The sequence below is a fragment of the Caretta caretta genome, chromosome 4 (assembly GCF_965140235.1).
Source record: "Caretta caretta isolate rCarCar2 chromosome 4, rCarCar1.hap1, whole genome shotgun sequence".
In the NCBI taxonomy this organism is placed as follows: Eukaryota; Metazoa; Chordata; order Testudines; family Cheloniidae; genus Caretta; species Caretta caretta.
Window position 1 is genome coordinate 63,943,237 of NC_134209.1, and position 25,135 is coordinate 63,968,371.

At 42.9% G+C, this 25,135-nt stretch overlaps 1 protein-coding gene across 4 annotated transcripts; it reads left to right on the forward strand.

Annotated features, from left to right (window-relative positions):
* Positions 1-304: 304 nt before the first annotated feature.
* LOC142071888 (uncharacterized) lies at positions 305-25,095 on the forward strand. 4 transcript variants are annotated; one of them, XM_075127712.1, is made up of 5 exons: positions 305-488; positions 16,814-17,161; positions 18,278-18,375; positions 22,010-23,573; positions 24,517-25,095. In XM_075127712.1, exons 4-5 carry the CDS (start codon positions 23,021-23,023, stop codon positions 24,786-24,788), a joined length of 825 nt encoding a protein of 274 aa, XP_074983813.1. In that variant the 5' UTR covers positions 305-488; positions 16,814-17,161; positions 18,278-18,375; positions 22,010-23,020; the 3' UTR covers positions 24,789-25,095. The 4 variants fall into 4 exon arrangements, with proteins under 4 accessions (XP_074983813.1, XP_074983812.1, XP_074983811.1 ...); XM_075127711.1 differs by lacking the exon at positions 16,814-17,161 and having other exon boundaries at positions 20,840-23,573; XM_075127710.1 differs by lacking the exon at positions 16,814-17,161.
* The last annotated feature ends 40 nt before the right edge of the window (positions 25,096-25,135 follow it).

Consider the following 25,135-nt stretch of genomic DNA (forward strand, 5'->3'; position numbering starts at 1 on the left):
TATGGTAACACCCATCGTTTCATGTTCTCTGTGTATATAAATCTCCCCACTGTATGCATCCGATGAAGTGAGCTGTAGCTCACGAAAGCTTATGCTCAAATAAATTGGTTAGTCTCTAAGGTGCCACAAGTCCTCCTTTTCTTTTTGCGAACACGCGCTCTCTCTCTCTCTCTCTCCCTCCAGTAACAAAAGGCAACACCAGAAAGTTTGAAGACTGTAGTGCTGCCTGAGACTCAAATCTTGGTATAGTTAATAGTGCCTCATGAAGCTGCCTTGTTACCATAGCAATTTATCATACCCAGGAGTCACTTCATAGGGGTGTTGCTGCAGGAATTATGGCTTGGTGAGGTCACAGCAGGATTGTAGCAATTAAGCCTGGGCTGCAGAGGACTTGCAGGGGCTGGGGCTGTTGTGTGATGGGCCCTGTGTGTGAGGAGCCAATGGTGGCGGCTTGAGCTCAAGCTCCAGCTGCTTCACTATAAACTAAGGTAAGCTTTTAATAGTTATTAAATTATACATTGGCTGGGGGTGGAAATAACTATTCTGTGATTTGTGCCTCAGCTGTCAAAAAAGTCATCTGCCGCCCCCGGACAGAGGTGAGGCTCAGTCAAGGGGAAGATGTGGGTTCTGAGGAACAGGCAGAAATGATGTGGCAAGCAGATTTTAGAGGCAGAACTGATGTGGGAAATGGGGGGATAGCATTGATGGGGGTGCAAAATTAATTGCTGGAGAGGGGGATGGGCAGACAGGGCAAGCCCTACACCAAATGGCACCACTTGTGAGGAGTGTCATCAGAGCCCCCCCTCCATTTATTAAACTTGTGAATACCTTATTTTTTATTGCATTTGTAGCCCATTTCACAACTTTGCATGATTTGCATGCATGATTTATCCCTGTCCTATAAGATGATAAATTTGCATGCTAGGATTCTCTTTTCCCTTTTTGTCACTAACAACAAAAATAGCACCCTGAGCCCAGGGGTGCCCTCCAAGCCTGGGTTGCCTGCCCCTAAGTCCACCCCTGCGGACAGATGTGGGACTGAGCATTCTTGCTAAAATCACCATACTCAACTTTGTGAGAGTGGGCAGCACCAAAAGTCACATAAACACAGGAATGGGTGGGGCCAGTTCAAAGATCAGAAGGCAGAAAAATATATATATTTTAAAATCTCATGATTTTGGCAGGGTACTGTCTCAAGATTTTTGAACCTTTTGGGGTTGGTGAACTAAGAAAAGAACCTTCAATTAATAAAAGACACTGATTTGTTCTATTTAATTTTATTCAGTTTCTATAGCAACAGTTAGCTATGTTAAAGGAATGTTAATTATGATATATGGTAAGACAGAAATTGGGAACTGTTTTTCTGAGAGAAAGTTTCAAGGTTCTTGGAAGATTTACTGGAAGTACAGAGTCAGAGGCGGATTACCACCACCCCCAGCGCTCCTGACAGGGAAATGGGGTCAGGGTGTGGGATTTGCCCTCCCCCTCCGCCCCCCACCTGGGACTCTTGCTAGGGAGTGGGGTTGGGTGTGGAGGCTTTCACAGCTCCCCAGCAGGAGTGCCAGGTGGACGGAGCAGGTCAGGGTGTGGTGGTGCCCATGTTTCCTGGGCCTCCCCAATTTGCAGGGGCCCCTGGGTGCGGGTCCTGTTGGCCCAGTGGCTAATCCGCCACTGTACAGAGTATGTTACACCTGCAGCTTTGTTTCTAAGCAGCCTGTTTTCACATGACCTGAGTAAATACGAGAAAATGTTCTTCACCATTGTTCTCGCAGTAGCTAGAATTTTCATCATGTACTACTGGGGCAAAGGTTTCAGTGGTAGCCGTGTTAGTCTGTATCAGCAAAAAAAAACAAACGAGGAGTCTTTGTGGCACCTTGAAGACTAACAAATTTTAGCAAAGATTTCTTCCATAGGGCTAATGGAATCAACACTTGTCTGACTCTAGAAAAGATCATTAATAACATTAGAGATTGTCCCTCGCCTTTTGAGAAGAATCTGAAGCTCACCAAACTGAAATGGTTAAGATGAACTTCTAGGCTTGGCCTGAAAAGGGAAACTAGTAGAATTATTTTTTTAGATCCCATGTTGTATGCCACTGAGTAAAATGTTGACTGTCATCTGTTGTTCATAAAGCATAAGCCCTGATTTAAATACTTAACTTTGACTCTTAATTGTCTGTGTGTGTGGCCTTTGGCTCTGTTGTTACTGTTAGAGTGGATTGTAAAGTGCTGAATAAAAATAGTTTACAAATCAAAACCCATCAATAAATGAATAGTTGGACAATGTAACCCTCTGACTCTGCCACAGTGGGCTCCTGAGAGACTTGTAATTGATCACTTACTACTCAGTACTAGAGGAAATTGTCTCAGCTGCCCTGCCCATCACAAGTGGATACTGAGTGAACAGTAGAACTACTCATTTTTTGGTAAGGATAATGATAATATGGTTATCTTCTCATAGTATTTGTCTTTTGTATGAATAACTTCATTGTAAGTGGCCTCTCTAAATTTTGCTTAATCTTTGTAATAGTTTTGTTTAAAATGAGAATTAGAATTAAAAAAAAAAACAAAAATACCCACCCAAAAAACCAGAAATACCTCAAACAGCACTATCTGACAAATCTGTTGTCTGACTGGAGCAATGCATACCCTAAAGTACAGCACCAGAAAAGTCTAATTTAAAACCAATTTACAGTGAAATGAAAAACAGATCAAGTGAAGGTTAGAAACCTGAGGAATCCTAGGCTGGCAGCTGCACTAGAACTAGCCCTGCTGCTAAAAACAAGAAGAAAGGAGACTCCAGCAGAGTACTAATAAAACAACAAAGAGCAGACTTTCAGTCTAAGGTACATGTACAAATATAAATGCACTTGCATCCAGAGTCCTTAGTGGGGATAAGTAGTGACTCAAAACCATTAAACTAGGTTAGAGTTAGTATTATTTCACTAGTGATGATACAGATTCTATACAAAATTCCTGTTTTCAAGCTGTTATTGCTTTAGTAAAAATAATAATTTCAGACTAACACTTTCCATGCTTGGTCTGAGTATGAAAACCGTTTATTTGGCAGAGTTGCTCAATTAATAATACTAAGCACTTACATTGTTTCATCTTTGAAGTATTATATGAACATTACAAGTGAGTGTAGGGGACTGGACTAGATGACCTCTGGAGGTCCCTTCCAGTCCTATGATTGATTTGATTTTAATCTTCAAAACACCCTGAAGCAGGAGAGAGGTAAATATTTAGCTGTCTTCTGATTGGGGAAAACGGAGATGCAGTGATTTGACCAAAGCCACATAGCGGGTCAGTGACAAAGTTAGGTTTTGAGCCCAGGAGTTCCTGGCTCCCAGTCCTATGCTTATATCATAGCTTCTCTTAGAAATGATAGGGGAAGGTATTTAGTAATTGCTCCTCAACTAAAACCTGATTAGGCAGTTTGGACATAGAAAACAGCTGCAACATATGCAAAGTGTGAATGATACGTCTTTGAAGTCTGACTCCGTTTGCAAGTATATCTTTAAAGGTGTTAGGCACATTTTGTGATCTATGGAATCTTTCTATGTAAAACATTCCAAGAATTCCATTCTCAGCAGGACATATTCCATAATAAAAGGCTTTTTAAAAGGCAACTTTTTCTGACTGCCTAAGGAAATGTGTCACTACTGTAACTGAATACTGGATATTAAAGTAAGATTCAATGGAGGAGTCAGGTTGGACTGTTATTTTCCAGATGAGCCTATGGACATTCAAAACAAGTGATCACAAGGGCAACCATGCTAGAACAGGCTGGGGCACTTATGTTCTGAGTTTGGGTTTCTGGGTTAGTCAGTTGCCCATAAAAAATTTGCTACTTACTTTCCTCATCTTAAATCCAGAAGAGCTATTTTAAGCCTGTTCACATGTACGTTTTTAAATAGCATGTAGGTAGAGCTCTCTGACTTGCTCTATGCATATCATTGATATTATTATCATCTTTGCCTCCAGTTGGGACATAGAGAAAGTGCACTGCGCCTCTTTTCTTTGTACTGTTGTGAAATCTCTAAAGCTCCTATTTAAGTAGTGCACACCCCTCCTAAAAACCTCAACCTCTGTCACTGTATATGGGGGCCCTTCTAACCTAGTTTCAGGTAGGGCAGCAGAAACTCAGGGCTGCTTCTGTCCAATTTGGAGCATGGCTGCTAAGTGCATCAGGACTCCTTTCCTTCTCCAGGCTGTCTGTAATGTTTACCTTTCAGGCCATGTGCTCACAGTCTGATAAAGCACTGACTTGCTGGATTTCATTGAACATATCATCCCAAGTCCTTGTCTTTCTCCTCCTTAGCTGGTTCAGGCATTTCATGGGGTTAGAGGGGGAGGCCATAAAAAGCAGCCGCAGCAGATAAAACACACAGAGGTGTACCACTGTCCGTATAGTCATAATGGAAAGCGAATTTAGATTCCGAACTCCCCTTGCTTGCTGTCCTAAAATTTTAAACAAGACCTGTTCATTGACACTTCTGCTTGGGAGTGCCTGTAAACGGCACCACGCACTGCACCAGCCATGATGAGCATGGCCTACCAGAGGTGAGGGAAATGCAGAGGGAATTGCTCAGTCGCATGAACTATGAATAGAGGGCAGTGGCACTGGATACTGACACTTTTCCACAGGTCGTGGTGGTTTTAGCTGATCTCACTCCTGAAAGTAACAAAGGCAGAGAGATCACAGCAGCTGCTGGCGTCCCGAAGCCACCTGGGCCCATATGCTACTAGCCTGTCTATTACAATGGTGCCTGCCAAAGTGATCACTGACTGGTGGGGGAAAGTGTCCTACCCTCAAGAAATAAATAAGGCTGCCATCCCTAGAAACCTCTGGGACAAGATTGCAGAGTACCTCCATGAAAGTAGCGTGGAGATTGCTCAGGAGGATTCAAGGGACATCCCTGTGGACATAAACTAACTGCTCTGCCTGGTCTCCCTTGCCTAACTCTGCAGGGCAATGAAAAGCAGATAAGGCTACCTCTGTTGGTTGTACTGCTACTTCTGCTAGTACAAGTAAATTAATGAAAAGTTGATTGCTGTGAACTGTTTTGCTGGGGATGCCATCAATATAATGGACAATACATTTTCACGCTTACAAACAGATACTTCCCCGACATCAAGCTCATCAGTACTCAACTGCCAGACCTGAATGGACTGCAGTCAAGTCTGAAACAGGTCCTGGTTTCTTGAACAACTGGACCACTCCATCGCCTGTATATCTTCTTCCTCTCATTGTTCGCACCAGGGGCCTTTGGCTTAGGCGCCTCAGAGGCATTGACAGTGGTCTGGAGGGTGGTGGGGTCTCCACCAAGTATCGCATGCAGCTGATTGTAAAAGCACAGGTCTGCGGCTCAGCATTGGATCGACTGTTGGCCTTCCTGGCCTTCTGGTACGCCTAGCTGCAGTTCCTTGACTTTCACGTGGCATTGCTGCTGGTCCCTATCACACCCCTTCTGCATCCCACGTGCAATCTCTTTGTAGATGTCAACATCTCTTCAGATGGTCCGTAGCTGTGTTTGCACACCCTCTTCTCCCCACAGGCCCAGGAGATCCAATATCTCCTGTCTACTTCAAGCTGGAGCGTCTTTGGAGCATGTGGCCAGTATGGTTAGCTAGGCAGTTATACACAACAATGAAGAGCTGCTAGGTGTGCTCACCCTACTGGGCAATCAGGAAAAAGCATTTCAAAAATTCAAGGGTCTTTAAGGGGGACCAGGGGGGACCTTCTGGACTACAGGACCCCTGGGAAGTGGCGTTCACAATTGCGAGCAGAGCAGTCAGTGTTAGGCAGCTGTGGAGGACTGTTAGAGTCGAGATAGGTCATGCAGTGTCTACAGTTGCTCTGCCACAACCTCAGTACATTGACCATGGCTCCACACCACTTGGGGAGGTGGTGTTACTATGTTGGTGTAATGGGGTATTTACACAGGTGGGAGACAGATTTTAGTGTAGACACATGCACAACTAGATCGACACAAGGTGGCTTACGTCAACCTAACTTTGTAATGTGGGCCAGGCCTCAGTCTGCTAGGCTTTCAAATTAAGCCATAAAATGTCGCAATTCTTAGTTTGGGGAAGTAGGAATTAAAGGCCTAAGCATAGGTGCTGACTTTGTTGGGTGCTCCGGGGCTGGAGCACCCACGGGAAAAATTTAGTGGGTGCTCTGCACCCACCAGCAGCCAAGCTCCCCTCACCCCCCGCCCCACCTCCCCCTCCTCCCCGGAGCACGCCGTGTCCCCGCTCCTCCACCTACCTCCCAGCGCTTCCCACCCGGCCGCCGCCAAACAGCCGTTTGGCAGTGTTAACACACTCTGGGAGGGAGGGGGAAGAGCGGGAATGTGGCGCGCTCAGGGGAGGAGTCGGGGCCGGGGCAGAGATTTGGGGAAGGAGTTGGGACGGGGACTTTGGGGAAGGGGTTGGAATGGGGGCGGGGCAGGGTAAGGGCCTCATGGAAGAGATGGAGTGGGGGCAGGGCTGGGGGGAAGATGGGGGTCGAGCACCCATAGGAAAGAGGGGAAGTCAGTGCCTATGGGCCTGAGTAAAGGTGGCAGGATTAGGCCCTATATAAGTGGGCCTAAGAGAGAATGAAAGAAGAAAGGAACACTGAACTGAGTCATGAGGCTGCGGTAATGGCCAGAAACGGTAAGGTTTTCCTGCTGTGAGGCAGGCTGGAGCAATGCTGGCATATGCTGTTATGAATTATCAGCACTGTACACTGGGAGTGAAAACTAGAACAACCATGAGAATAGTTACAAAAGTGAGCTTATTTGTGGTAGAACAGAAATGATAGGCATTAATATAACTTAGGTGGACATGTGCTTGCTTAGTGCTTGGGAATGGTGCAGCAGCCTCAAAGTGCTCACTCTGTTAAGAAGAGACATTGGATAGAGTGGCTTTTCCATGACAGGAGACTGTTGAGTTAGATGCAATCACTAATGAGATCTGTGCTGGAAGGTAAAGGTGTGTCTGCACTGACAAAATAGATATTTCTTTCCCAGGTGTTAGCTCACACAAGGTAGAATCCTAGTATGGCTAAAACAGATTGTTGTTTTCACACATTAGCAGGTTGTGGTGGACCCTAGGCTCTCCTCACATATTTTCCTAGTGAGGATGCATGTAACGTGCACCTCGAAGGAAGAAAGCTGTTAAGGCCTTTGATGATGGGAATAGGGGGCTAAAATTTGGTTCATGTGGGAGGATTAGGGAAACATGCACGCAACAATTGAGTAATGTAAGCAACAGGTCAGAACTATAGCACCTACACTGCATAAGTGAAACAAAAGAGGAAGGTTGATCTTGTGGTTTTTATATCACTGGATAGGGACTCACTTAGGTGATTAGAATTCAGTTCCTAGCTCTGCTGGACTCCCTGTGTGATCTTGGAGAGTTACTTTATCTCTCTCTACCTCAGTTTCTCCATTTGTAAAATGGGGATAATACTTCCCTATATCAGAGGGTTGTGTAAGGATAAATTCATTAATGTCAGAGGCGCTCTGATACTATGGCAGTAGAGACCATATAAATATATAGAAAACACAAAGAGCTACCTTACTGCAAAGCATTATTATTTACCTATTTATTTTTATGATAAAAAATATGTTTGGAAATCTCTAAGTTATAATTCTTCTTGTTGCCAAACTAGGATCTTTTAGTTTATAGAAGGTAGGCCAGGGTAACTGGTTACTTCAACATGTCCTCTGTACAGAAGAAGAAAATGTTTTAAAACATCATATTACATTGGCTTATAATACTTTGTATCTCACAATACAGAGTAAAGGAATACAAAGAGTTGGCTGAGAGGTAAAAAAGATTCCTCTCGTTGAGGGTAAAATGAGGTCACAGTGCTATCAACTAAAACATCTTGGATCCCCATAGTGTGGTTTGCAGAGCTCGTGATGTGAGTTTACTTTAGAAGCTTCTAAAGCAGCTGTTGCAGAACCTACCTGGGGATAATTCCAGAGATGAGAAATCAGAATAGTTTTGCACTAATTCCTGTCCTGACTAGAGGTCCAATCCTGCAAAGTACTCGGTGCCCTTTATTCTCTTTTAGTGAGTGTAATTGATTATTTAGTAAATTTTTGATTCGGTGGTAATAGAAGGTGTCAAGTGTAAAACTATTGAATCTTATTTTCTTTTCTCTGTAGAATCCGTAAAGCCAAAGAAAACACAAAAAAATGAGTATTTCTTGCAAGCATAGAATTTAAGGACGGTCTGTTCCTATAAGTAAGCAACATGTTTTCATTTAAACATTTCAAGCTGTACAAATGTGCTTGCTGGTCCTTATAGCACTAATTTTCAGCTAGTTTTTTGGATAATAATAAGATTACTGATAAAATAACATTAAAAAGAACATTAGAGGGTTAACATAAATCCACAAAAGCAAGGAAATTCTGAGTTAAGACAGCCAGAGTATATTTAACTTAGTCTTGTTGTGCTTACCAACTGCAGCCCATATGATCTTTTATTAGGGAGTATAAAAACAGTCGGTTACAGTACAAAGTATAGGAGTACTTGTTGCACCTTAGAGACTAACCAATTTATTTGAGCATGAGCTTTCGTGAGCTACAGCTCACTTCATCGGATGCATACGTGGAAACTGCAGCAGACTTTATATACACACAGAGAATATGAAACAATACCTCCTCCCACCCCACTGTCCTGCTGGTAATAGCTTATCTAAAGTGATCCTTCAAGTTGGGCCATTTCCAGCACAAATCCAGGTTTTCTCACCCTCCACCCCCCCACACAAATTCACTCTCCTGCTGGTGATAGCCCATCCAAAGTGACAACTCTCTACACAATGTGCATGATAATCAAGTTGGGCCATTTCCTGCACAAATCCAGGTTCTCTCACCCCCTCACCCCCCTCCCAAAAACCACACACACACAAACTCACTATCCTGCTGGTAATAGCTCATCCAAAGTGACCACTCTCCCTACAATGTGCATGATAATCAAGGTGGGCCATTTCCAGCACAAATCCAGGTTTTCTCACCCCCCCACCCCCATACACACACAAACTCACTCTCCTGCTGGTAATAGCTCATCCAAACTGACCACTCTCCAAGTTTAAATCCAAGTTAAACCAGAACATCTGGGGGGGGGGGGTAGGAAAAAACAAGGGGAAATAGGCTACCTTGCATAATGACTTAGCCACTCCCAGTCTCTATTTAAGCCTAAATTAATAGTATCCAATTTGCAAATGAATTCCAATTCAGCAGTTTCTCGCTGGAGTCTGGATTTGAAGTTCTTTTGTTTTAAGATAGCGACCTTCATGTCTGTGATTGCATGACCAGAGAGATTGAAGTGTTCTCCGACTGGTTTATGAATGTTATAATTCTTGACATCTGATTTGTGTCCATTTATTCTTTTACGTAGAGACTGTCCAGTTTGACCAATGTAAATGGCAGAGGGGCATTGCTGGCACATGATGGCATATATCACATTGGTGGATGTGCAGGTGAATGAGCCTCTGATAGTGTGGCTGATGTTATTAGGCCCTGTGATGGTGTCCCCTGAATAGATATGTGGGCACAGTTGGCAACGGGCTTTGTTGCAAGGATAGGTTCCTGGGTTAGTGGTTCTGTTGTGTGATATGTGGTTGTTGGTGAGTATTTGCTTCAGGTTGCGGGGCTGTCTGTAGGCAAGGACTGGCCTAGCAGTACTCTGTTACAGACCGTATGTCTACCTTAATTATAATTTGCTTTGTAAGTTTAGAACAGCAAAAGTTTTAAAAAAAATGTTTTGTATTTTGTTTTATCTTTTTGTTAACTTGCATTAATACTGTCCCATTTAGTTTGTCATCAGCATTTTTCGTTGTTCCAATTCAGAGTTTAATAGGTTTGTAAATAACTGGCTGTAATCTCACGCCAAATAGTAACAGGCGACTACTGCATAATGATTCACAATGGAATGTTTCTTCACATCTTCAAAACATCAGTATCTTCACAGCTCTATCACGTCTTTGTTTAAAAAAAGATATAAAGTTACTAGTGTGCAATCAGTGATTATTTTTCAAACTTAAATATAGCAGTCACTTTTTCACTTTTTTTGTTCATTAAAATATCAGAAAGACCATAGAAAAGATTATATTGCTAGCCAAACTATTTTACTACAAAATGTTTACCTATACTGCCCAAATACTTGTTTAAAACCCTGAAAAAAGTTAATTTACACGATATAAAATTATCTCTAGGCTGACAATTCTATATGAATATTACATAGAAAAAAAAAACTATGTTTCAGAGAAAACTACTAACACTGCAAAGGGAAGCATTCAAAACTTCAAAGATGCCAAAATTAAGTTTATCCGTGTCACGAAACTCTGTTCAGGTTTGGCTGAGATTTAAACTTTTTAAAATCATCACTTCCCTTCTGCTGCTTGCATTGTGAACAAAATTTTGGCAGCATCTAAGGCCAGGCCCCAGCAGCAGCATACACAGCATTAGGAACTCCAGAAACAAGGGTAGCCTCTCCAGTGTGAGGGAGGGAGAAAGCCAGGCAGGGCTCTTCCTGACACTCTCCTACCCTTCCAGACCCCACATATGTCTCCAGTGACCTTTTTTCCCATGAGATAAGTCTTATCCTGTGCTAACTAATTTAGTTTGGTAGTTCAAGGTATGTTGCAGTGCTGAAAAATCAGGGTTCGTGTGATGGGGTTGGAGGCAGCTGTGATGGGAATTTGGTTTTACATTTTTTTAATAACAAGACTGTAGGAAAAGCAGCATTTTTAAAAAAACTACTTTGAAAGAATGTTTTGCAAAGTCAAGCACTGGGACGTTAGGAAATAATAGAATCCATGTTGCACAGTGCACCCTTAATTTGGTCCCCTTATGTGAATTCATTATGGTACAGTCTTCAGTTACATGATCGCATACTAGTCTATTTTTTCCACAGGCCCTCTGGTTCATTCAGTGCAGATGATTGACGGTGCTCAGGGAATGCTTTAAGATTTCCGAAATAGTGAGGCTGTTTGTACTATCCCTGCTACATTTGCTCTAGAAATTGGAAGGCGTATGGAGAATAAGTAGGGAACTGAGGAAGAATTAGAGGATGGGGATGGTCTTGTAATAAATGCAAGTAAACGCCACCTAGGAGAACTCAGTTCTATAACTGCCTCAACAATAGTCTTCCTGTATGATGCTCAGTGAATCATTTAAGCTAAACTTCTCACATGTTCCTGTATATGTTCCTCATTTTCTGGGTGCCTACCTTGAAACTCTCTGGTTTGATTTGCACTTACAGCTGCAAATGATGCCAATGAGAGCTGTTGATGCTTATGTCACAGTTCAGTGCAATTGCACCTACATTCCCTTCCTCGTGATCCACAAGGGTACTGACCTAGGCTCCTGCCACCTCCTCTGTCAGCTCTTATGCAGGGAGACCCAAAACTCTCTCCCTCCTGACTGGAGTTTTTGCAGGCTGCACAGTTCCCTGCCTACACTGAATTTCCCCAATAAGTGACTGCTTAAGCAGGCTTGCTTTGCTTTCTCCTCAGAGGCTAGAAACAACATAATTTACCACATAGCTCTTTCTAAGCAACCACATTTATTCTTAAAATGAAAGCATTACAGAGAAAACATATTAAAATAATAAAAGAAGCTACACACACACTAGTAAGCTTAACAGAAATCACTCCACCACCACCCCCTCAAGCAAGGGCTGCGGAAGCAGTCAGTCCTTCAAACCCCAGGAAGGTTTTTTTCTGGGGTCACAGGTTCACAACAGCTTCAGCTCCGAATAAGAACACCAATGAATCTGTGAGTCACTCCTTTATGCAGTTTGGGCCTTTGATCTTGGGACCTTGGGAATGGGTAATCAGCAGACCATCACCCTCTCCTCAGGGCATAATTTCAAAAGCCTGAGTTTTTGCATAATCAGAGGCTGGGGATGGGGATGGGAATTTGCATTCACTTCCCCCTGGATTTTTCTCAGGAAATCTACTTCGCACACACAGTCCCAAAAATTCATTTTTGTATGCCACATTGTTCACTACAGTCCTTTGATCATCCACAATAATACTTAAGCTTTGCATTTAATACAATGGACTCCAAAGCTATTTAAACTTAATTCAATAATATTTGCCAAAGATATTCGAGGAAACTGCCATATCTGTCACAGCTCAGTACTTAAGGCAGTATTGTCTGGGGCATAAATACAGAGTTGGGAGTCAAGCGGTCCTGAGTTCAAATTCTGATTCTGTGTGGCCTCAGAGAAGTCTCTTTATCTAAGGCCAAGTCTACACTACCCGCCGGATCAGCGGGTAGTGATCAGTCTATTGGGGATCGATTTATTGCATCTAGTGTAGACGTGATAAATCGATCCCCAATCGCTCTGCTGTTGACTCCAGAACTCCACCAGGGCGAGAGGCGGAAGCGGAGTCGACGGGGGAGCGGCGGCCGTCGATCCCGTGCCGCGAGGATGCGAAATAAGTGATTCTAAGTCCATCTAAGATACGTCAACTTCAGCTATGCTATTCTCGTAGCTGAAGTTGCGTATCTTAGATCAATCCCCCCACCTAGTGTAGACCAGGCCTCAGTCTCCTCATCTGTAAAGTGGGGACAGTGCTGTCATGCTTCAGTGGAGATAACTTTTTAAAATTTTTGGGATGCACTCAGATACTGCAATGATGAGCACCCTAGAAAAGACTGCCAGGAAATTAATATTTGTTTTATTCGCTGCAGGCTTTGGATAGTGTGCAGTAAATAATGGAAGGGGCCCTCATTGAATGCTGAAAATAAAAAATATATCTCGTTTCCTGAGCACAATCTATCCTGTGGGTAGAGGTAGAGGTTCTGTAGAAAAAATAACATGGGATCATGCAATTAAAATTGTATATGCATAACACACAAGGAGGCAGAATTAAGGTTCCGCAGGTAACCTTTATGTAGTGATAAATTCCCACCAGTGCACCTCTGGGAGTTGTGGTCTGCTTGACATTAAAAAGATGCAGTCACCAAATCTGATCATGGCTTTGGGCAATTAATGTCCCCAGCCTGGCTCTAATACAGTGTATTATAGTATTGCACAGTAAGAATACCTTGAGTCAATTTCTGTATTCTTGTGTGTGTACCCTTGTGAATCCAAAGTAACTACTCCTGATTTAGAGGGATGTAAATGAGATCAGAAATTGGCCCATTGTACGTAACCACTTAATGGAGCTGTGATGCTTCTTGAGTCACCTTGTTGCCACTTGCCTCCAGCACTAGGGAGGCTTGCCTATGCCAGCTGGTTGTTAGCTCCCTGGCACAACCAGCCCATCAGCCACCCAAGCACTCTCCTCTGGGCTATACCAGACCTGCCTTTGCCCTATAGTTTGACAATAGTTACACCCCAGCCCACAAGTCCCTTCAGAGTATTCCCCGTGGTATCCAGCCCCTGATCATTGGATACTCACAGAAAGCCCAGATCTTCCATTCCCAAAGGAGCAGTCTACCCCAGTTTACCAGTCTGACCTTAGCCCACTGCTGTATCACACAGACTCTCTGTCAACTGGTCCATTGTATATAACCGCTTAATGGAGCTATTAAGATGTGTAATGCCAGTGAGCTGCAGCTTTTATTGGCAATGCATAATACCACTACAGAGTTACTAAAGAGATCTGATGCATTAGAAAAATGTAATGAAAAAGTTACTGAACAATATGGTGGGCATTGCTGTTTTGAAGAAAATTGGAAAAAAATGCAGTGAGTGCAGAGAATCCATGTGAGTTGGCCCAAGCAAATAAATCATAATAAAGTGAAAACTAAAGTAATAAGGAATGAAACTCTTGAATGGTGCAATCATAAGACACTCCAGAGTCCTTGAAATTGGTACTCTCCAGATAATGTTTAAAGCATGGAGGAAGGAAGTCTCCTTGCTCACAATAATCACTCAGAATAACTCACTCACATCATCTAAAGAAAATAGGAAACAGCTGAGGATGTTTTGCCAAGAATTTCATGAAAGGCCCACTTATTTTTCTTAACAAAATCCTCACCTTAAATTTGTCCCAAGTAGGGTAAGTCTTGGGGCCAAATTATGCCTGGCCCTGCATGAGTATATTAGATGGAGAAAGTATAGAAGGATCTCTTTCTTCTCTAGTACGCCCAACCGAAGCGCAGCAATCCTTTGGCTGCAGAGTGAGGGAATGCAGGAAAAGATGTCATCCAGCACAGACAGGCCCAAAGGGACTGAGTTAAGGGACTGAGTTTAGGGCCATGGCTCTGACTTCTCTGCTTCAACAGAGCTGCCCTAGAAGGGATGCTAGAGGTACTGTCTCAAGAGTGTAGCAAGAGCAGATTCCCAATCTGTTTTCTCCAATGACCCTGGAGGAGTTACACCATTCACAGGCATAATGAGCCAAACTATTTGCTGGTGTAAATAGGCATAGTTCTGTTGATGTTAATGGCGCTTTATCCATTTACACATAGAGTTTGGCCCAAAGTCCTTAGACACAGCTGCTCAGGCAGTGCACCTGACCCTATCTGTGGTGCATCAATAACTCAGGCATAATTTTGTTCATGGAGTACAGAAATGTAATTTTTTGGGAAGGGAAATATCTTCTCTCTGACAAAGAAACAGCAAGCCTGACTACAAGAGTGGCTGAAAATCTTTTGTTCAGAAGACAGGAACAGGATGTGGAGCCTTTCAAATCTATTACTCAAAGGTGAATTTTAACTTGTGGCCAAAAGTTTGCACTGTGGTAATGACTGAAAACCCCAACCAGGATTGGGGGAGCCATTGTGCTCAGCTTTGTACATATACAAAGGAAGACAAAATCTCTGTCCCAAAAAAGTTTACAGTCTATGGAAAAAGAGGCTTATGGTGGGAGAAGGGGATATAAACTAAAAACAAATTGTCAGGATAATAATAGCCTCATATTTTTGAAATTGAGTTGGGCCAGCATGCACCACAAAGTTCAGTTCCAGATCTGATATTTCCTGAATTCAGGGCTGTTTTGCAGCTGGGGTTTTGGTTCAGGGCCACTTTGAATATGGAAATTAATTTAATTTTGCTTCAATTTATTGTCAAGTATCTTACTTTATTAAACTAAAATGAAGCTCTCTAGCTCTCCCAACACTCTATCACCACTGGTATTTCCATGAACAATTTCTAACCTACACAAAGTAAAATATAATAAATTCACCCTTTCTTTCTCCCATTGTGCAGTCCACGCCCTTACACTGAGTTCAGCTTTCAGCTTCACCACAGAGCAGCCCAGACCACCCACATTATTAGTGAGTACTCTGATCTTGAACTCCATCCACCAGAGAATTGGATAATTAGCTTTTAAAAGAGAGTACTCCTCCTAGTATTTGCCCCCCACACCCCATGCTCCATGTATCAGGTATATTCTACAGCACTCAAATAGTTTTCAAATAGGAATAAGAGCAGGTCTGCTGCTGCCATTATAGCTAAAAAATCTAACAGGGAAGAGCAATATATTTTTTTTGGAGGGCCTTTCCTAAGTCTAAATAGGAATATATCTAAAATTTTGGTGCTACCACCCAACAAATAAACAAATATCAGGCCTGAATTCCAATTTGAATCCAATTAGAAATCAAATATGAATATGGAACCTGGAAAACCCATGGGTGAGCCAGGGCCTATTGGGTTCTCAAGACTTCACAACCTCTGGCCCAAAAGACGGTATGTGGAGCTTACCTTTTTAGTGCAACGTAGCAAGCAGGAGCTCTCTAGAATCTGTACAGTTCCCTGGTGATTTGGGCCTCCCAAACCTAGCCCCAAATTTTAACAGAAATATTCTGGGGTATCTGCATTTCTTTGGGTGACCTCTTCACTCTCCTCACCACTAGGCAGTCAAAGTGGAGCTTAATGATGAGGGGAGCTCCTCTGACTAGGACCCCCAGTCTTAGGTCAGCACCAAAGGAAAGAATAGTGAGGAACCCCAGGCTTGAAGGCCTAGTCATAGGGAAGGGAATAGAGAAGAAACTCTGCATTGGGCATTCTGAGTCATACAAGGTCATGCTGCATGTGGTCCTCTATCCCTAGGCTGGTAGGGGAAGAGACATCTCTTTACAGCATGACACTTGCTTATGTATCAGTCAGGGATTATTATGTTTGTTTGTATTCCCCACTGCCTAGAAGCCCTAGGGTATATCTATACTACAGCTGCTACAAGCGGCATAGTACTACAGCTGTGCTATTGTAATGTAGACACTTCCTGCATAGATGGAACGGCTTTTTCCATTGATACAGGTTATCCATCTCCCTAAGAGGGGGTAGCTAGTTTGACATTTTTTGCAGCCCTGAACGACATAACAAGGTCAACCTACTGGTAAATCTTATGTGTAGACCAGGCCCTAGTCATAGACCAGGACCCCATGGTGGTAGGTGCTGTACAAATACAGAACAAAGGCAGTCTCTGCCCCGAAAAGCTTACAGTCAAGTATAAGACAAGAGACAACAGACTGATACAGATGGGGAAATACAAGGAAACAGTGAAACAATGCTGATTAGCATGATAGGCAGTGGTCTCAGCACATCAGAAGCCTAATTGTTGTCAAGAGATGAGTTTGCCAATTTAGTAATGATACACAATTTTCTGTCCTAATAGCTAGGAACTGATTAGCTAGGCCAGTCCCTCATATTCACAACCAGATATGCTATTTTTAAGTTGGTTGTATTATTTCTGTATTACTCAAACCATCTTTAAGTATCCTTGTTCCACACATTGTGTGATCTCCACACATACAAAGTGTTACCAGCTTAAACTTCATGCATAAAAGTTATTGTTATGTTTTAATTGTTGCTGTCCCCAAGCACAAGTTAACACAATCATACGTTTGTAGGTTATCATGGAAAAGGAGACAGTTAAAATCCTGAACTCTGTAAACCAAACGACAGACAAGTTGAACTTTACTTTTCTATGCTGCACCAAAGGAAACTATTAAAATACTCTAAGAAGAAAAGAGAGAAAATGTGAAGCTGCAGTCCCAATTGTCCTGTGAAATGCATAAAAAAGTCAATGAGCAGGAGAGGGAAAGTGATATTTTTTTCTCCATGGGAAATGGGATTCTCTAATGTAGCTCCAGCTATACAGACTTATGGCTTTTCCTGTCCTTGGGAGTATTGGATTGATCAAAATGTAGGAATTTTTCTGTCTTTGGAGGCACCATTCTTGGCACTAATCTGCTTATGTAAGTAGCATTCAGAGAATATTTTCAAGTCTGATTACAGGTCTGTGATGTGACCAGATGCCTGAAATTTAGGAGCATGAAGATAACTGGGAGGGGAAAAAAATCAAGTAAGTGCCTCCATTCACATGCATGCTCAATAACAGAACCTGTCAGCAGGCCTGTGAACCCTAGAACCCAGGAACAGGAAAGTGGCATCAATGTAAGAATGAACAATATTAAGAGCCAATGGTATTTTTGCCAAGGAGATGCTCGTAGGCTCAAGTTTGCTTTGTATTTCCCAGGTTGTGATTTCAGGGAAAGGAGAATATATCCAGTATTTCTGCATCTTTTTCTTTAAACCTGTTAGATTTTTCTGATATGACTGTACTTTTTGACAACCAGATGTAGGACTGATGGCAGTTCTGAAAGAAGAGCAATGTTCTCCACTTATGAAAAGTCATATAGCTTCCTGTAAAACACAAACTCACCTGTAAAGAATTAATTTCTGATATAAAATTCTATTAAATGCCACAGGTTTATAGAGTAATTTCTATCGAACACAATTGACTTCCTTCCTATTAAACTCTATGTGACTTTACCACAGGAGGTAACAAGTCTTATTTTCAATGTTATACTCAAGCTTTTGTGACCTTTGAATAGTTTTCAGTTAATCACTGTTGTTTTAAAATCTCTGATGGAGCTATTCTATTTCTGACCGTACAAGCTTGAGTCAAATTGGATAATTGAGTCTTAGAAGAGAGAGAATAATTGAGATGAAAATTTTAATATTATTATGACCCAATTTGGATCTTCTAGTGATTAGTCAAATCCGTGAAAGGGCGTGTATGTCCATTAGCAAGGAGAACTTACAGAGATGAAGCCTGATTTCTAACCATTAATGCTGATCCTTCTACAGTAATAGGCAGAGGAAGATGGCTTTGAAGCTGAACCTATAGAAGAAGCTTTGAAGCACAACATAATTAACCATAATAAGTAATGAAGCCAATTGGGTGTGGGATTCTTTAGTAGCCCAGTGCTTCTAACTGAATTTTGTTTGCTGGTTATCTTTTCTTGGGACGAAGCCATACTTCTTGATGATATATACAGTGAGAAATATGAAGATATCTTTTTTTGCAGATTATCAATCCTAGATGGTGGAGAATAAAAAAATGATTCCTGTATCACTGAATGAGTCTGTGGGGGAAGAATTTGACTTTCACTATCCAGTCATCCAAGTAAGAAACTACCTAGATCTTGTCTTATCTTAGGGCTTCTATGATGTATTAGTACTTCTGAGCAAAGTTACTGTGAATGGGGAAAGATAAAGACAGCCCATGTGCTTCATAAAGGGAGCCTACCAGCCTTGAACAGGATGCTCTCCCCAGCTGCTACAGTGCTTGTGAAATATTTGTTCTAATCAGTTCTGGGCAGAGGAGGGATCAGAGCACTGATTAGAACAAGGCCATTAATTCTGCTCCCAATATTACAAGTGGAAGAGCTCCCAAAACCTGGGTTCCTTGCTACTAGCTTGAGGTGCCAGTTCAATGTTCTTAATTGTGGTGAGAGGGCAAAGGCCAGGGATGTCAGGGTGAGGAGACACACATGGCAGAATGGGAGGCACACAGCTGGTGGAGAGAATAAGGGGGAGGAGATATAAGAACATATAAAAGGAGGAAAGGGGGAGGAGATATAAGAACATAAGAATGGCCCTACTGGGTCAGACCAAAGGTCCATCTAGCCCAGAAATCTGTCTTCTGACAGTGGCAAGTGCCATGTGCCCCAGAGGGAAAGAACAGAACAGGTAATCATCAAGTGATCCATCCCCTGTCGCTCATTCCCAGCTTCTGGCAAACAGAGGCTAGGGACACCATTCCTGCCCATCCTAGCTAATAGCCACTGATGGACCTATCGTCCATGAATTTATCTAGTTCTTTTTTGAACACTGTTATGGTCTTGGCCTTCACAACATCCTCTGGCAAGGAGTTCCACAGGTTGACCGTGCACTGTGTGAAGAAGAACTTCCTTTTATTTGTTTTAAACCTCCTGCCTATTAATTTCATTGAGTGATCCCTAGTTCTTGTGTTAATAGAAGTAGTAAACAACACTTCCTTATCTACTTTCTCTACACCAGACATGATTTTATAGACCTCATCATATCTCCCCTTAGCCAACTCCTTTCCAAGCTGAAAAGTCCCAGTCTTATTAATCTCTCCTCATACAGAAGCCATTCCATACACTTAATCATTTTTGTTGCCCTTTCTGAACCTTTTCCAGTTCCAAAATATCTTTTTTGAGATGGGGCGACCACATCTGCACACAGTATTCAAGATGTGGGCATACCATGGATTTATATAGAGGCAACATGATATTTTCTTTCCTCTTATCTGTCCCTTTCTTAATTATTCCCAACATTCTGTTTGCTCTTTTGACTGCTGTTGTACATCAAGTGGATGTTTTCAGAGAAGACATATAGAAGAGGATGAGCTACAAAAGAGTATTAGGGAATGTGAATGAGGGACAGAATGGAGGGAGGAAGACTGTGCTGGACAGAGAGAACAGGAAAGACAGAGAAAGGACTAAGAAAGACTTCACTAGGAGGAAAGGTAGCACACAGAGTGTAAAAGAGAGATGTATCCCCTGGCTCAGAAATCTCTTCATAGCTCTGCCTATAAAAAAGCTAGATGAAGCAATGTAATGTGAGAGCAGTGAGTTGAAACTGACCATCATAAGTAAATGTAAAGTAAAAGTAAATAATGATGATCTGTTAGATAGTTGAGAGTATCTTTTATACCTGGATGTATTTGAAATGGCTTGAATGCATGTTGATAATGCTGTGATGACAAAGGGCGTGTTAAATGCGAGCCATTCTGAGCACATGGGCAGAAGTTCAATTTTTTTCCCTCTGGGACTGCTGCATTTTAGGAAATAAGCCCCAAATGGCTGCTTATCCTTTGAAGGATGTGTATGATTTATTGTGGTGGGAAGATTTTATTATCAACATTGTCCCATGTCACAGAGACACATTTTGGATTAAGGAGAACTTCATGTTTTATAGAAGGACATGTAATGGGTTGAGTCACAGAAACCCTCTTGGGACTGCCACCTGATGTGCTGAGACTACCCATTTTCCCTGGCAGCTTGGGACTTCAGTACCCTGTCTTGTTGAGCCAGACACGCGAGCCTGCTACAAACACAGGCCCAGGTCTGAACCACATCCCCCAAAAGCTGCAGGCTGAACTGAAAACGGCTTGAGAAGTGCTCCTGTCTCCAGCACCCAGATACCCAGTTCCCAATGGGGTCCAAACCCCAAATAAATCCATTTTAGTCTGTATAAAGCTTATACAGGGTAAACTCATAAATTGTTCGCCCTCTATAACACTGATAGAGAGATATACACAGCTGTTTGCTCCCCCAGGAATTAATTACTTGCTCTGGATTGATTAATAAGTAAAAAGTGATTTTATTAAATATAAAAAGTAGGATTTAAGTGGTTCCAAGTAATAACAGACAGAACAAAATAAATTACCAAGCAAAATAAAACAAAAACATGCAAGGCTATGCCTAATACAGTAGGAAACTAAATGGAGGTAAATCTCACCCTCAGAGATGTTCCAATAAGCTTCTTTCACAGACTAGACTCCTTCCTAGTCTGAGTCCAGCAATCACTCACACCCCAGTAGTTACTGTCCTTTGTTCCAGTTTCTTTCAGGCGTCCCTTTGGGGTGGAGAGGCTATCTCCTGAGCCAGCTGAAGACAACGTGGAGGGGTTTCCAGGGCCTTATATAGTCTTTCTCTTGTGGATGGAAACCCCTTTGTTCTTCTGTGTAAAATCCCCTCAACAAGATGGAGTTTGCAGTCACCTGGGCAAATCACATGTCTATGAATGATTCAGCTTTTTGCAGGCCGACGCCATTGTTTACATGTTAATTTGAATGTTCCCCAGGAACATTCCAGGAACCCAGGAAACCCAGGAAAGCTCAGATGTGGATTGGCGTCTCCCAAAGTCCATTGTCAGTTAAGTGTTTCTTGATTGGGCACTTACTGAGAATAATTCTTTCTCAAGAAGCTGACCAAATGCTTCACTGAGGCTACTTAGAATTAAACAAATACATAGCCAATATTCATAACTTCAAGAACAAAAATGATACACACATACAGACAGCATAATCATAACCAGCAAACTACAACCTTCAAATAGACACGCCACTTGGCCTCCTCTGTATAAGAACTGGTGCCACCATCGAACCCTGGTTGCAACAGTGATCTATAAGGTCACAGTTTATGTCAGTAACATCACAGGACAAATCTTAATTTTAAGTTGAGGTATATTTGGAAGAATCTGATGCCCCTGAGACAAGCCAAAAGAATTATTGTAATCAGAGTTGAAGCTCCTAAACGGAATCACACACTTCCTCTTCAAACACAAAATGAAAGAAGGAAAGAGAAACATGTTTACTTCTTTTGGGTTTTTTTTGCCTTTTGTGTAACTGGGACAGAGAAGATGGGAACTGTCTGCAACTTCCCTGGTGCAATGCTGACTCTGCAATTTTACCAAGGAGATAGCACAATGCTGACCTTTTCCCTCTAAGGAAAGAGTTTGTACTAAGGCTGAGGGAGACACAGCTACTGAAAAAAAATCTTATTTAATAAAGAAATAAGCAGTGGGTTTGGCACTGCAGACCAGGAAAGGCCTGACACAGGAGCAGTAATAATGTTAACCTCGGGCTCTGTGTGTGGTCCACAGCAGTTGTGTTTTGAAAAGCATGGTTTGCCTGCCTTGTTTGACTCAAGAGGGAGAGAGAGAGAGAGAGAAAGAGAACTGATTCCATTGCTGACTGTAAAGTAGCAGTCTGTTCTTTTTTGTTACAGGAAAAGCAAAGGAAACCAGAACAACAACTACTCCTCTGTTTGTGACAGATTCACCTATTTTGTAGGCATGGGAGACTTTAGAGTTGGCTTGGGCTTTACAACACCCCTTTCCCCCAAAATTTTAGGTTTCATAAAACCTCTTTGAATTTAGCAAACCACTTTATGCCTTTAAACACTGGGTTTTTTAAAGGGAAATTTAATTTAAAAGATTTATGTATAACTAAGTGGAAGACTATGCTGTGCAAACAAAAGAGATTATTGTTTGAAAATAATTCTAGCCCTGTTGGGACCATGTCCAGAACTCATATTTTGTCAGAGCCAAATGGAAATTGAACCTCAGAAGTTTCCAGTTCTGTTACAAATCTACAATCCATATCTGTAGTAGAGGGTGTTCCCAGGCCAAATCCTACTGTCAGCTCTGCCAGTGTAAACCCAAAGAGACTTCTCTGACTTCACATCTGGGCCTACATTTGGAAAACAATTTCACATCTCTATATTTTTTTGCTCACTTTCTTCTTGGGTTTTTGTTCATTTCTCTGTCATTGTTTTTAAAAATTCCAACTGAGCCGTTAGAATAACTCATAGTACAGTAAGAAAACGAGGCGTACTTGTGGCACCTTAGGCCTAGTCTACACTACGAGTTTAGGTCGAATTTAACAGCGTTATCTCGATTTAACCCTGCACCCGTCCACACAACGAAGCCCTTTTTTTCAACTTAAAGGGCTCTTAAAATCGATTTCTTTACTCCACCCACAACAAGGGGATTAGCGCTGAAATCAGCCTTGCCGGGTCGAATTTGGGGTACTGTCGACACAATTTGATGGTATTGGCCTCCAGGAGCTATCCCAGAGTGCTCCATTGTGACCGCTCTGGACAGCGCTCTCAACTCAGATGCACTGGCCAGCTATACAGGAAAAGGCCCGCAAACTTTTGAATCTCATTTCCTGTTTGGCCAATGTGGTGAGCTCATCTGCACAGGTCACCATGCAGAGCTAATCATCACAGGAGACCATGCAGTCCCAGAATCACCGAAGAGCTCCAGCATGGACTGAACAGGAGGTACAGGATCTGATCGCTGTATGGGGAGATGAATCCGTGCTGGCAGAACTCGATTCGAAAAGACGAAGTGCCAAAATATTTGAAAAAATCTCCAATGGCATGAAGGACAGAGGCTATAATAGGGACGCGCAGCAGTGCCATGTGAAAATTAAGGAGCTCAGGCAAGCCTACCAAAAAACCAGAGAGGCAAACAGCCACTCCAGTTCAGAGTCCCAGACATGCCACTTCTATGATGAGCTGCATGCCATTTTAGGGGGTGCAGCCACCTCTACCCCAACCCTATGCTTTGACTCCATCCAAGGAGTGGGAGGCAACATGGAAGTGGGTTTTGGGGGCGAGGAGGATGATGATGATGAGGAAGTTGTAGATAGCTCACAGCAAGGAAGCAGAGAAACCGGTTTCCTCAACAGCCAGGATCTGTTTATCACCCTGGACCTGGAGCCAGTACCCCCCGAACCCACCGAAGGCGGGCTCCCGGACCCTGAAGGCAGAGAAGGGACCTCTGGTGAGTGTACTTTTGTAAATATTATACATGGTTTAAAAGCAAGCGTGTTTAATGATTAATTTGCCCTGGCATTCGCGGCCAGTACAGCTACTGGAAAAGTCTGTTAATGTGTCTGAGGATGGAGTGGAAATCCTCCAGGGACATCTCCATAAAGCTCTCCTGGATGCACTCCCAAAGCATTTGCAAAAGGTTTCTGGGGAGGGCAGTCTTATTTCGTCCTCCATGGTAGGACACTTTACCATGCCAGGCCAGTAGCACGTAGTCGGGAATCATTGCAGATCAAAGCATTGCAGCATATGGTCCCGGTGTTTGCTGGCATTCAAACAACATCCGTTCTTTATCTCTCTGTGTTACCCTCAGGAGAGTTATATCATTCATGGTCACCGGGTTGAAATGGGGTGGTTTCAGTAAGCGGACATTCAGAGGTGCCCGATCCTGCTGGGCTGTTTGCCTTTGGCTGAACAGAAATCTTCCTCGCTGTTAGCCACGCAGTGGGGGGAGGGGTGAAGCCATCATCCCAGAGAATTGGGGGAGGGGGGACCGGCGGGGGTTAGTTGGGTTTCTGCTGCACGTGAACCCGGAAACTGCAGCTCCTCCTTTTAAATTGCCAACCCATTTTTAATGGCCAACCCAACAGCTACTTCGTATGGGAAATGAGGTCGCTGCTGTTTGAAACCATTCCCACATGTTATGAGGGTTAAAGAAGCCAAAAGACTGTGGCTGACCATGGCTGCCTGCAAGCCGAATTCTGCTGCCCGGCCCTGTGGGAATGATCTCTCACACCAAACCGGCATACCCTCAACAAGAGGCAAAACGCGACCTTGTAATGAAAGCACATGTGCTTTGTAACGTTAACAGCAAGGTTTACCATGAAAGAGTGTACCCATTGTTCTATAAAATATGTCTTTTTAACTACCACTCTCCCTTTTTTCCCCTCCACCAGCTGCATATGTTTCTCCTTCCCAGAGGCTAGCAAAGATTAGAAGGCGAAAAAAACGCACTCGTGATGAAGTGTTCTCTGACCTCATGCTGTCCTCCCACACTGACAGAGCACAGCAAAATACATGGAGGCAGACAATCTCAGAGTGCAGGAAAACACAATATGACCACGAGGAGAGGTGGCGGGCTGAAGATGGTAGGTGGCGTCAGCTTGCTGAAAGAGTCAATGCTCAGGCTGCTGGAGGATCAAACTCATATGCTCCAGAATATGGTTGAGCTGCAGGAAAGGAAGCAGGAGCACAGACTGCTGCTATAGCCCCTGTGTAACCAACCACCCTCCTCCCCAAGTGCCATAGTCTCCTCACCCAGACGCCCAAGAATTTGGTGGGGGAGCCTCCAGCCACCCAGCCACTCCACCCCAGAGGATTGCCCAAGCAATAGAAGGCTGGCATTCAATAAGTTTTAAAGTTTTAAAGTGCTGTGTAGCCTTGTTTTTCCCTCCTCCACCACCCCTCCTGGGTTACCTTGGCAGTTATCCCCCTATTTGTGTGATGAATAAATAAAGAATGTGAAGCAACAATGACTTTATTGCCTCTGGAAGCGGTGATCGAAGGGGGGAAGGG

Bases quoted from the DNA above. Each gene is read 5' to 3' on its own strand.
- LOC142071888 (XM_075127712.1), top strand. From the start codon at position 23,021: ATGCAGTCCCAGAATCACCGAAGAGCTCCAGCATGGACTGAACAGGAG. The intron at 23,574-24,516 runs GTGAGTGTACTT...CCCCTCCACCAG, and splicing joins AGGCAGAGAAGGGACCTCTG to CTGCATATGTTTCTCCTTCC.